Source organism: Salvia splendens, chromosome 7 (genome assembly GCF_004379255.2).
Source record: "Salvia splendens isolate huo1 chromosome 7, SspV2, whole genome shotgun sequence".
NCBI classification, from domain to species: domain Eukaryota; kingdom Viridiplantae; phylum Streptophyta; class Magnoliopsida; order Lamiales; family Lamiaceae; genus Salvia; species Salvia splendens.
This window is the reverse complement of record NC_056038.1, coordinates 29,127,933-29,139,798: the sequence shown is the minus strand read 5'-3', so window position 1 is coordinate 29,139,798 and position 11,866 is coordinate 29,127,933. Positions and strand designations below refer to the sequence as shown.

The window sequence follows — 11,866 nt, the reverse complement described above, 5'->3', positions numbered from 1 at the left end:
GATTGTGGTATTTATATTTTTACGTATTTTTGTTTAGAGATATTTATTAAAATATTATATTTATAATCTTGATCGGTTCGACCCCACGATTTTTGATTCCTGGATCCGCCACTGCCTACGGCCAGCCGTCGGTCCTCGCCGCCGCACTGCCCCTCCCCAAGCTTTGCCAAAATCGTCCTTGAGTGGACGGCGACGTGCAAGGGCAGGCAATTCGACCGCATCTTCGGCGTCTGGATCGGCGGCGCCGAAAGCCTCCGCAGCTGCACCGCCGAGCCATCCGACGCCGGCATTATCTGGACGGTGAAGAAGGACGTCACGAGGTACTCCTCTATGCTCTCCACAAACCAAACTCTAGCTGTTTATTTGGGGAATCTCGTCGATTCCACCTACATCGGCGTCTACCACGTCAACATATTGCAAGAATTTGGTTTCCACCTTAGGGTTTCCGTCAAATTTTTTACGAACCCGTCCAAAATTGACCAAATGTGACCCGTTTTTATTTATGAGGGACCGAATAATTCAAAAGATAATGTGTTGGAACAAAATAAAAAAATCGCAATATGTTAAGGATTAAAATGAGCCTTTAGTCTAAAAGAAATTGTATCTGATTAGATTATCGTGCAATTTTAACATTATCTTGACATGCCGATTGCCAAACAATGATGCTTTTCAGCCACATGCCAAACAATGACTCTGTAAAGTAACTAAGCTTTTATAACACTTCTTCTACATTTAATAAATTGATAAAACATTTGTTTTATACAATTAATCAATTGACAGTTCGAATATCTAGTGCACGCGAAGAAGTGTAATTAACTTAAAGAAAAATGTAGTAGTAAAAAATAAGTAATATTCATTCTCCAATTATATGGTCTTGTTTTATCCTGTAATGTCTCAATTCTCAAATACTACTATGATATGAGCTTATTCAGTCATTCTGATAAAAGAAAGTACGACGTCATCTCAATTAAGTTGAGTAGTATTTTTTGGGATAATCCAACTAAGTTGAGACATTTTGTTTTTTGACAAAAAACAAAATATTCAATCCTTTTTATTTTATTTCATCATTTAATTTATTCTCTTTTTATCTCTCTTATTTTCTTCCACTCTCTTACTTTTTAACACAATTTTTTAATTAATGTGTCCATTATTTTTTTACTTAACTTAGTTGGGATAGAGGGATCGGAGTAAATAATGCTCTATTTCTTCTCTACTCGACTCTTTAGAGTATTAATTAATTATTTAAACAAATGTGAACATATATATTCGAAAGTTTATTACATATTCATTCTGATATTTCTAATTAGGCAATATTGTCAAACGGTGAACGGGATCGGTAAAGAATGGTTTCTCTTATTCATTCATATATTAATCATACATTAGGCACTATTATATAGGACTAAGATAGACGATACAAGGAAAAACTAATTAATTACATTGATTGATATCTCCTATGTTTGGTAAGAGATAATCTCGCATATCTTCCGTGATCTTCTCCAACACTCCCCCTCAAGTTAAGTAACGGGATTCCCGATACTCAACTTGCGCAATACTTCTCGGAAAAACTTCGAGTTCACCGCCGTTGTCAATATGTCAGCCAGCTGGTCCTCGGATTTGACATAGGGCATCTCAACTATCTTTGCTTCAATATTGTCCTTTATGATGTGCCTATCAACCTCCACATGTTTAGTACGATCATGTTGAACTGGATTCGCCGAAATACTTATGGCCACCTTATTATCACAGAACAACTTGCACGTTTGAGACGAAAAGAGTTCTAACTCCCTCATAAGCTTCTGCATCCATAGTAGCTCAGTCAGTCCACTCTTAATACCGCGAAACTCTGCTTCCGCGCTAGAAAGTGTCACCACCTTTTGTTTCTTGCTTCTCCATGTCACAAGGTTACGTCCCACAAAGGTGAAGTACCCTGCTGTTGACTTCCTATCATTTGGGTTTCTGGCTCAATCAACATCAGTAAATCCATGTATCTGTAGGTGCCCATGTTTCTCAAACAGGAGCCTGTGTTCGACGGTACCCTTCAAATATCGAACAATCCTCAAAACTGCCTCCTAGTGCTCTTCTTGGGGTGCGTGCATGAACTGGCTTACAACCCCTACAGCATAAGCAATATCTGGCCTTGTATGTGATAGATAAATCAACTTCCCGACCAATCGTTGGTATTTCCCCTCTGTCAGCCTGCTTTGCTTCTTCCTTCATCTGCAGTCCGTGGTTTTGGACCATTGGAGTGTTTGTTGGTTTACAATCTACCATCCCAACTTCAGCTAGCAAATCCAACACATATTTCTTTTGATTGATAAAGATTCCCTTCTTTGATCTCAGTACTTCTATATTCCCAAAAAATACTTCAGTTGCCCCAAGTCTTTCATCTCGAACTCGCTGAACAGATTTTTCCTTAGTTCGGCCATTTCCTCTGTGTCATCCCCGGTAAGGATCATGTCATCCACATATATGATCAAACATGTAATTTTATCCCCCATTCTCTTGATAAACAACGTGTGGTCGGAATTACTCTACTTATACCCATACTTCTTCATCACCTCTGTGAACCTTCCAAACATGCTCTCGGGGACTGTTTTAGCCCATATAAAGTCTTCTGCAGTCTACACACTTCTCCTTCTTGAAACTCGTCAGTGAACCCAGGTGGGGGCTCCATAAAATCTGGTTTTGACAACTCTCCATGTAGAAAGGCATTCGTCACATCAAATTGATGAAGTGGTTAATCCTTGTTGGCAGCAATCGAGAATAGTGCCCTTACAGTGTTAATTTTCGCCACGGGTGAGAAGGTTTCAGCGTAGTCGACACCATAGGTTTGAGTGTATCCCTTTGCCACAAGTCTGGCTTTATATCTCTCTATTGTGTCGTTTGACCTCCTTTTTATTGTGAACACCCACCTACACCCGACAGTTCTTACTCCTTCAGGCATCTTGCCTTTGACCCAAGTATTGTTCATCTTCAGTGCCTTCATCTCAGTGAGCATGATCTCTCTCCAGTGTTTATGCTTCATTACTTCCTCAGCTGACTGCGGAATCTCTTCTTCTTCATATAGGGCAGCTTCGAATGCTCTTGCCATTTTTACTAGATTTCTTTGCACAAAATTCGCCACTCCGTATCGGCTTTTCTTCCCAATCTTTTCGGGGGAATATATCTTTGGCGGAATTCCTCTTGTACTTCGGGGAGGAAGAACATATCTCCCAGTGTCACTATCAATTGTATTGTTTTCTTCCGATAGTTCTGCACTTATCGGGTCAGTAGAAACCGTATGGAGACTCGGTTCAGTAATTACCTCGGATATAAGCAGTGAAGGATCGAGGGATCGCGTTTGAGAAGACTCACTTGGCGAGACATGCTCAGCGGCAGTTTCATAAGGTAAACAAACGTGGCAATGGCTTCTGGCAAAAAATGTTGAGGAACTTTGGATTCAATCATTAGGGCTCGGGCTATTTCTAGGATTGTCGTATTTTTCCGTTCGGCTACCCCATTTTGTTCAGGTGTATAAGCACACGAAGTTTGATGAACCATCCCCTTTTCTTGAAAAAATTGAGTCATGGGGCTATTAATAAATTCCCTCCCATTATCGGATCAAAGAGTTTTGATTGAGGTATAAAATTAGGTTTGAACCATTTTAAAAAACAAGACAAACTTATCCATAACCTCAGACTTATGTTTCATGAAATAGATCCAAGTCATCCTAGTGCAATCATCAACAAATATAACAAAGTATCAAAAACCATTCCCCCCGGAAAAAGGTGCGTGACCCCACACATCAGAATGAACTAAGGAAAAAATAGATTGTGTACGAGTGTTTGAGAGTTTAAAGGATTTTCGGTGGCTCTTTGCCAAAACATAAGTCTCACAAAAGAAATCTGTAGGAATAGAAAGATTCGAAAAAAGCAGTTTAAAGTAACCAGGGGAAGGATGTCCTAGTCTTCGGTGCCACAGCCAAATTTCTTGTCTCATAGTTCCGTGAGCCAGCATCGCACTACCATGTTGAGCTATCTCGTCCACGTAGTAGAGTCCACACTTCTCAGTGCCACGCCAAGTATCCTCTTCGTCCGAATATCCTGTGAAATGCAGAAATTGGGGTGCATCAGAAGAGTACAATTCAATTCTCTCGTCACATGACTGATAGACATCAATCGCTAAGATAAGGTAGGAACATATAAATAGTTTTGGAGACGCAGTGTAGGAGAAATTTCAATCGTGCCAGATCCTTCAACAGTAATCAACTCCCTACTTGCTGTTTTAATATAAGTCTTAGTGATTTTACCCATATTAATAAAATCATTTCTATGTGGGGTCATAGTATCTGTGGCCCCACAATAAAAAATCCAACCATTCGTCATATTAGCCTTTTTATTTACATGAAATGCATTGGAAATCTTTTCTAAGGGAGCAAAAGGGTTTTTTGACACAAAATCACATATATGAGGGCTAATATCATAATTTCCATCAAAGGGGGGTCAAAAGCTAATTTCAAGTAGTCTGGGGGTCTTCCCTGTAAAGAATGAGGTCGAGTTTTTAATTGGGCATAATTTCGGGGAGGCTGGCATAATTTAGGAGAGATCCATGGGTTTGGTTTAAAACCAAACCCGTTACCTCCTGAGTTCGGCGTTGTTCCTTCCCTTCCGGTGAAATTGCCGGCTCCCCGGACGTTGCTGCCGTCGGTTGGGCCCTCCAAATTCACCGCCGGTGCACGACCGGTCGTTCTCCCACGATTTCCATTCTGATTTCGTGTTTATCCATCCTCAGTAACTCCGACGGTCATTTTTGCTTGAGGTTGCACCGCTGCTCCATCCTTCTTCCTGTCTATTTCTCTCCCTGCTCCCCACGAGTCGTCGGCCGGAGGTGGCGAAGGTTTGGTGCCGGAATTGGATACTACTTCGGCATATAATGGCGGTTGGCGACGCGTGACAGCGGTGGTAAGTTCCTTCCCGGCTTAGGCAGCCGCTGGCTCTTTCCTAGCTGCGACGGCGGCTGCTGCTTGTGCTGTTGATCTTCTTTCGGTGGCTGGAGGAGCTGTTGGCGATCCTACTCGCGGTAAAGAAATGGTGTCATTATTTACAATGTCGCAAATTTGTTATTTTCACTGATCATCAGAGCCTACGTTATTTGTTGGAACAAAAGCTCACTACTCCAACCCAACAGGCATGGATGACAAAGCTCATGCAATTCGAGTACGAGATAAGATATCGGAAGGGGTCAGACAACACAGCTGGAGATGCTCTATCCCGAGTCCCGGCCCCCGTGTTTTATGCTTTGGCATCCTTTGTTGTGCCGCTGGAGTTGGTGGGGTGGATTAAGGCTTTTTGGGCAGAGGATCCCTATGTGCAGAAAATAATAACGGAAAAGGAGGAGGATCCGACTTCTCATGTGAAGTTCAGCTGGGTAAATGGGGAATTACGGCGTAAAGGAAAGCTGGTGGTGGGAAGTGATCTTGTCCTGCGAGCTCAAATCTTGAATCTGTTCCACGCTTCGGCACTAGGAGGACATCTAGGAGCATTGGTAACCTATAAGAGGGCATCTGCGGTGGTTTATTGGCCTAAGCTAAGCAAGGAAGTTCGCGAGTTTGTCCGAGTTTGTGTGGTGTGCTAGCGGTACAAGGCAGGAAATACATCCCCACTAGCCTTCTACAACCTTTACTACTTCCGGCGGCCATATTTACAGATCTGATGATGGATTTCGTGGAAGCATTGCCGACCTCTCTCGGTAAGAATGCGATATTGGTGGTAGTTGACCGTTTTAGTAAGTACGCCGCCCACTTCTTGGCCCTCGCCCACCCATTCTCGGCTAAGCAGGTGGCTGAAATTTTCATGAGCGGAGTCTTTAAATTGCATGGTATGCCCGGTCGTATCATGAATGATAGGGGTGCGACGTTTATGGACTCCTTTTGGAAGGAATTTTTCATCCTTCTCAGGGTGGATCTCTTACACTCGACGGCATATCACCCAGAAACGGATGGCCAATCCGAGGTTGTTAATCGGTGCTTATAAAGTTACTTGCGCTGATCGGTAGGGGAGAAGCCACACACTTGGGCGCAATGGCTGAGGTTGGTGGAGTATTGGTATAATACCTCCTTCCATTCGACCATCAAGTTGACTCCATTCGAAGCCCTCTATGGGTACGAGCCTCTGTTGCACGTTCCTTATCTGCCCGGTGACTCGAACATTGAGGCCGTGGATATAGCTCTTCGTGATAGGGAAGAAAAGATTGCCTTGTTGAAGGCAAATCTGGAGCGGCCTGCAGTGAGAATGCAAAACCAAGCTAACAAGAACATAGTTGATCGTGAGTACGCCATTGGTGAATTGATTTTGCTGAAGTTACAGAAATACCGACAGAAATCAATCTGGGGTAAACATCACAAGTTCGGGTCGAAGTACTTTGGTCCATATCAGATCGTGGATCAGATTGGGCAGGTGGCCTACAGGTTGAATCTGCCGGCTACAACAGCCATACACAATGTGTTCCACGTGTCGCTTCTCTGACCTGCGTCGGCTGCGACTGGACCCATTCCGGACCTCCCAGCGATCTCACACATTCGGAACGTTGTGCCTCAAGCGATTCTTGATCGAAAATTGTTGGACCGACACAACGAAGCAGTGACCCAGTGGCTCATTCATTGGAAGGATTGGTCACCATCAGAAGCTTCATTAGAGTTTGCCGATGTGATTAAAGAGATGTTTCCTTGGTTCCTCGAGGACAAGGAACTTTAATGGGAGAGTATTGTTGCGTGCTGAGCTATAAGAGAGGAATGGGTGTACTCAACAATTTGACATGGGAGAATAAGTTAAGATCCGGATAGAATAAAGCATGTGTAGCATCCGACGTGGCGTGTACAAATGGGGTGAGGGAACGCCGTTAAACGGTAGTGGCGAAAAAGGGAATGAGTTAACGTAACAGAAGAGGAGCTGTCATCTATTTAGGGAAAGAGGACCACTCCATTTTATTCATGCAATGTGTGTAATTGTTCACAAGGGCTAAGGACCCTTATCTTTCATTTCGTGCCTAGTGTAACAGAGAGTTCCTAATGTTCTTCGTTATTTCATTATCAATAGAAAATCGATTCCCTTGGGTGTCATTTTGGTGTGTTTCTATGGAAATCTGTTCACTGTTTTGTGATAAACAGGGGAGTTGCTGCGTTTCGGTTGGAGTTGGTAGCTGAGGCGTAACAAAAACACGGCGGTGGCAGTGGTAGGCGGCGACAGAGCCACCTACACCGATGAATCGATGGGCAGCATCACCACCTCCATGCCACCTCAGACCGACGCTTCACATCTTCTCAACGGGCAATGGTGGACCACCGAACCCAGCCAACCCAACAAACACGGCCAAGGCCTCAATCGCTACCACCAATAATTGGACAGCAGGTAAAATTGGGTTAGGGACTAGGGTTCCAACAGTAGGTGAAGGCAGCACAAGTGACCAAGGAAGGAGAAAGGCACCTATTGAAGCAACCGCCGCCTCAGATGCAGCAGCTAGGGTTGAGAAAGAGACGGAGATCACAAGGGGAGCGGGAGCGGGGGCGGCTAGGGCAAAAATGGGGGACGACTGGATATTTTTATCCAACTCCAATTTTGCAAAATAAACCCTCAACTTCCTTATTACTCCAAACCAAACCCCATCCAAAAAATACCTTCAAAAAACAACCCCAGTCAAACCCCAACCTTTCACATTTACCTTAGTTGACCAAAAAATTCGACAAGACATCCCAAATTATCCTCAATTCCAAAAATACACCCCATAAATTTGAATGTTTCGAATTCCAGTCTACCATCCCTTGTTCCAACTCATACCAAGCTCTAGCATACTCATCATCCTCAAAATTAGGATCCAAAGACTATCGCTGGATTTTTTATTATGGGGCAACCGACATGATGTCGTTTGATGCCTCAGATTTCCTTGATATTTCTCAATCCACAAAAAGTTATGTTCTAACAGCCAGCAGGGATTTAGCACAAGTAGAGGGGGCGGGAACTATCGCTATCTCACCAACCCTCTGCCTCTCGAATTGTCTTTATGTTCCTACTTTATCCCACAAACTGTTGTCTGTGAGTCATGTCACCAAAGTGCTTGGCTGCATATTTGATACGATCGGATTTTGCACTATTTTAAGGCCTTTATTTCGTCCGTTTTTAATGTCAAAATCACATTTCATGTCCATATTTTGTATATTTTATCCATTTTGGTATTTTGACGTGTTTTGTGAGAAATGTGCAAAATAAAGCTGAAAAGGGCATGAAAACGTCAAATTCTGGAAGCTGGAACTGAAGCGTAACCCAGCGGCCCGCTAGACACAATGCAGCGATCGCTGGAAACGAGTCCAGAGAGTTCTGGAGCTGTCCAGCGATCGCTGGACCCGTGCCAGCGGCCGCTGGACCCGGTCGCGCAGAAGTCCCAGTTTAAACCCAATTTTTTGGCGATTATGAAGTCCGATCAGGGCGTTCTATATACCATTCTCTTTGTCTTTGAAAGAGCTTCGCGTTGGTACTAAGATCATCTCAATCGGAGTTTTGTGGAGAATGTTATGGTCATTCTACGAAGACTGCGCAATGCTGTCAAGTGCTGGTGGGAATTTAAGGAAGGAAAGAAACTATTACCTTGTTAAGCCAAATCTTTCCCTCAACCTATGCGCAATACACATCCAATGCATGTAGAAGGTTAATAGAAACTCACCAATTGTTAAAGACGTGAAGGTGGTGTTGGAAACACAATCACAAGAGCAATGCGAGCACCAAATAGCCAATGCAGTTGAATACATTGACATTTAAAGAAAATCTGGTAGCTTTTGGTATTCTTGCGACTTTTTGTTATCCCATTATCATTTAGAAATAAATGTTTCCCAATTCTCTTTTGCTCTTTCATGAACTCATTCATTCCATTGATTGCTAGAAAAAACGTTTACAATGATTAAAGAAATTAAATATTATTACGGAATATGTAGTGTCATCTCAAATAAAATGAGGTATAATTTTATTTAATACACATAGATGAAATTTTACAATGATTGACATACACGGTACTACTTCTTATATATGAATTGAAGCTTATAACCTGAAATTGGATTTGGAAATTGAACTAAGCACAAACCAAAGAGGCATTACTCTTACACCAACACCAAATAACATGCACGCCTAAATCGAATTGTATAGAGTAAAAAGTAGTACTAATAGTTTAGAACCATATCACAGTGAGACTGTTTCATTTCAGGCTCAAGAGGGTGGAACTCCGAGAGGCCGAGGTTCGTTTTCTTAATAGTTGCAGTCTTGCGGATAATTGATTTATGGTGCTCTGATGGGGCCGTTGATAGTGGCAGCGAAGAGGAATGTTGGGTGAGATGAGCGATGGAGCTAAACGTTGGAGCAGTGACGCAAGTGGTGGAGGGAACTTCGTCTGTGGCGGTGAGGTAGAGAGAAAGTTAGAGAATTTGTATTGAGTAGGGTTTATGAGACGCCGATTGTAGTGAAATATTGGTATGTTTCATTATAAGGTGTAGTTGGGTTTACATTGCATTTTGATTAGAGAATTTGTTGGATCGTATCATAATTTTAGTTTTGATTTTTAAGAGTTTTGAGGTATTTATGGAAATGTCATTTTAAATTAGATATTATTCTCTCATTCCCCAAAGAATATGCACTTTGGGTTCGGCATAGGTTTTAATGCAAAATTGGTGGTAAAGTAAGAGAGAGGTAGAGAGGAAAAGTAATTAAAGTGTTGTTAGTGGAGAATGGGTCCTACCTTTTAGAGAGAAAATAATTTCTAAAATTGGAAAGTGCATATTCTTATGGGACGAACTAAAAAGAAAATAGTGCATATTCTTGAGGGACGGATGGAGTATTATTTACATAAAACTATTTTTTTGGCTAAATTGTCGTAAATAGTAATCGGCTGTTTGTCTTGGCCTCTGAATCGGTGGGATCTATGGACTCTTCCTATACCGTTAACTGCCTTCCACTACATTTCATCATATCCCATCTCACATTGAATGTTATAAATGCGGCAAAACAAGGAGACTCACAGTGGAAATTAACTGTGAATTATTACAATTAATCACATTACATCACATTAAATTACGGTTAAGCAATGCAATGAATGATTTATTAGACAAAGTTCAAAGGTTATAAAACAGAGGAAATGAAGAGGTTCTAATGATGGTCATGACATTTTGGTTGAACTATAAATATACGACATATGAGTACCATAATCCAAGTGGAGGCACACCCGAACCAAGAAATGGTCTTGCTTGAAGTTCAGAAGCTTTCCGTGAAGCTAGTCTGAATGAATTTGCAAAACAAATCTTTGTCCACTTTTATAAGGTTTCAACTAAAAAGTTTGTCATCCATTTACTTGCACGGACAATCATCCGACAGTTCGCAAAGACTCCTCCAAATTGATGTGCTTCGACAAGATAAATCCACGAGATGGCCTTCGAGAAGTACTAGGCCAGCCGTCTGTTCGTCGCCATATTGCTATCAAGTTTCGTCTTTAGAGAAAAGGGGAAGATTAGAAATATTTACCTTTGAACAAACGCGAAGAACTCTTTGCGCATGGAAGAAAGAATAATGCGCCAAATAACGCGGCGCATTATTTTAGGGAATAATGAATATGTATATTTTCTTTAACAATCTACCCCATATGTTTTATGATTAATAGGCCATCATATATTTTCTTTTACTAACTCATTTTTATATGATAAATAAGCCATCGTACATTAGTTTCAATTGCTTAGTTCACTTCATTTTAATTGATTATTTTAATTATTTTAATTGATTATTTTAATTGATTTTTTCTAAGATAAATAAGCCATCGTGCAATCTTAAATTATAGCTTTGATAAACAATATCTTAAATCTCATTAGGATAAGTGGTAATTATACGTTCTTTAGGTTTTTTTGTTTTGTGTGATCTAAATTTGCTTTATTTTTTAATCTCACGGTCAGAGTCATTTTTCTATTTTACAAAAAAATGTACAGTAGTATTATTTTCCATGTATTTATATTTTAGCTGAATCCTAACTTCCTTCGTTTATTTTTTCTAAGCGGGCCATATTAAAACTTAAACTAAAAACAACCATTTTTCTTAAAAAATGGAGTAATATATAGAGAGTTTAAATGATTCATTTTTCGATTTTAAATGCAAAATGGTTAATTCATATTTTCTCAGAATTAAATGTATCAGTTTCAAATTCGTTATTTTGTATCAGTTTCAAATTCGTTATTCTTAATTATGAGTTAAACGCACATATAAGATTTTATGAATAAAATGTAATAATTAAAATTTTGTTTTAGTAATATTTATTAAAAGTGTGGATATGTACATTGAAATTATTTTCAAACTTACGACATTTACATATTTTTGTTCTATATTTATGCACCGTTATCAATATTATCATTATATAATAAAATTATTCTTATCTCAAATTTTGCACATGAATTATAATAAATTCATAATTTTGTGTATCACAGATTTATTTTAATAAAATTAACTATCTTTATCAAATGTATCATTATATACGTTTATTATTAAATTCATTTATAATTTAGATCCATATATTATACTTCCTCCGTACCATTACAGATGACTCACTTTTCTTTTTTATTAGAAATGGGTCATCTTCTTTGGGACTCTTAAATTTTGCGACAATAATGAAAAATGGACATTTTGCTTAGTCAATAATCAATATCAATAAAAGTACACAAAAGATAAGTTGTAGGTATTTTTTGGTAAATAGATTGATTTATATTTAATAAAATTGTAAAAATAAATATTATTTCATACAAAAATAAAATAAAATGATACAACTAAAATTCAGAATCGGTATACAAATTTTTTTATGAAATAGATTTCTTAAG

At 39.9% G+C, this 11,866-nt stretch overlaps 1 protein-coding gene across 1 annotated transcript; it reads left to right on the top strand.

Annotated features, from left to right (window-relative positions):
• Positions 1-5,172: 5,172 nt before the first annotated feature.
• On the top strand, positions 5,173-6,503 carry LOC121810688. The gene is made up of 3 exons (XM_042211437.1): positions 5,173-5,595; positions 5,936-5,990; positions 6,034-6,503. Exons 1-3 carry the CDS (start codon positions 5,173-5,175, stop codon positions 6,501-6,503), a joined length of 948 nt encoding a protein of 315 aa, XP_042067371.1.
• The last annotated feature ends 5,363 nt before the right edge of the window (positions 6,504-11,866 follow it).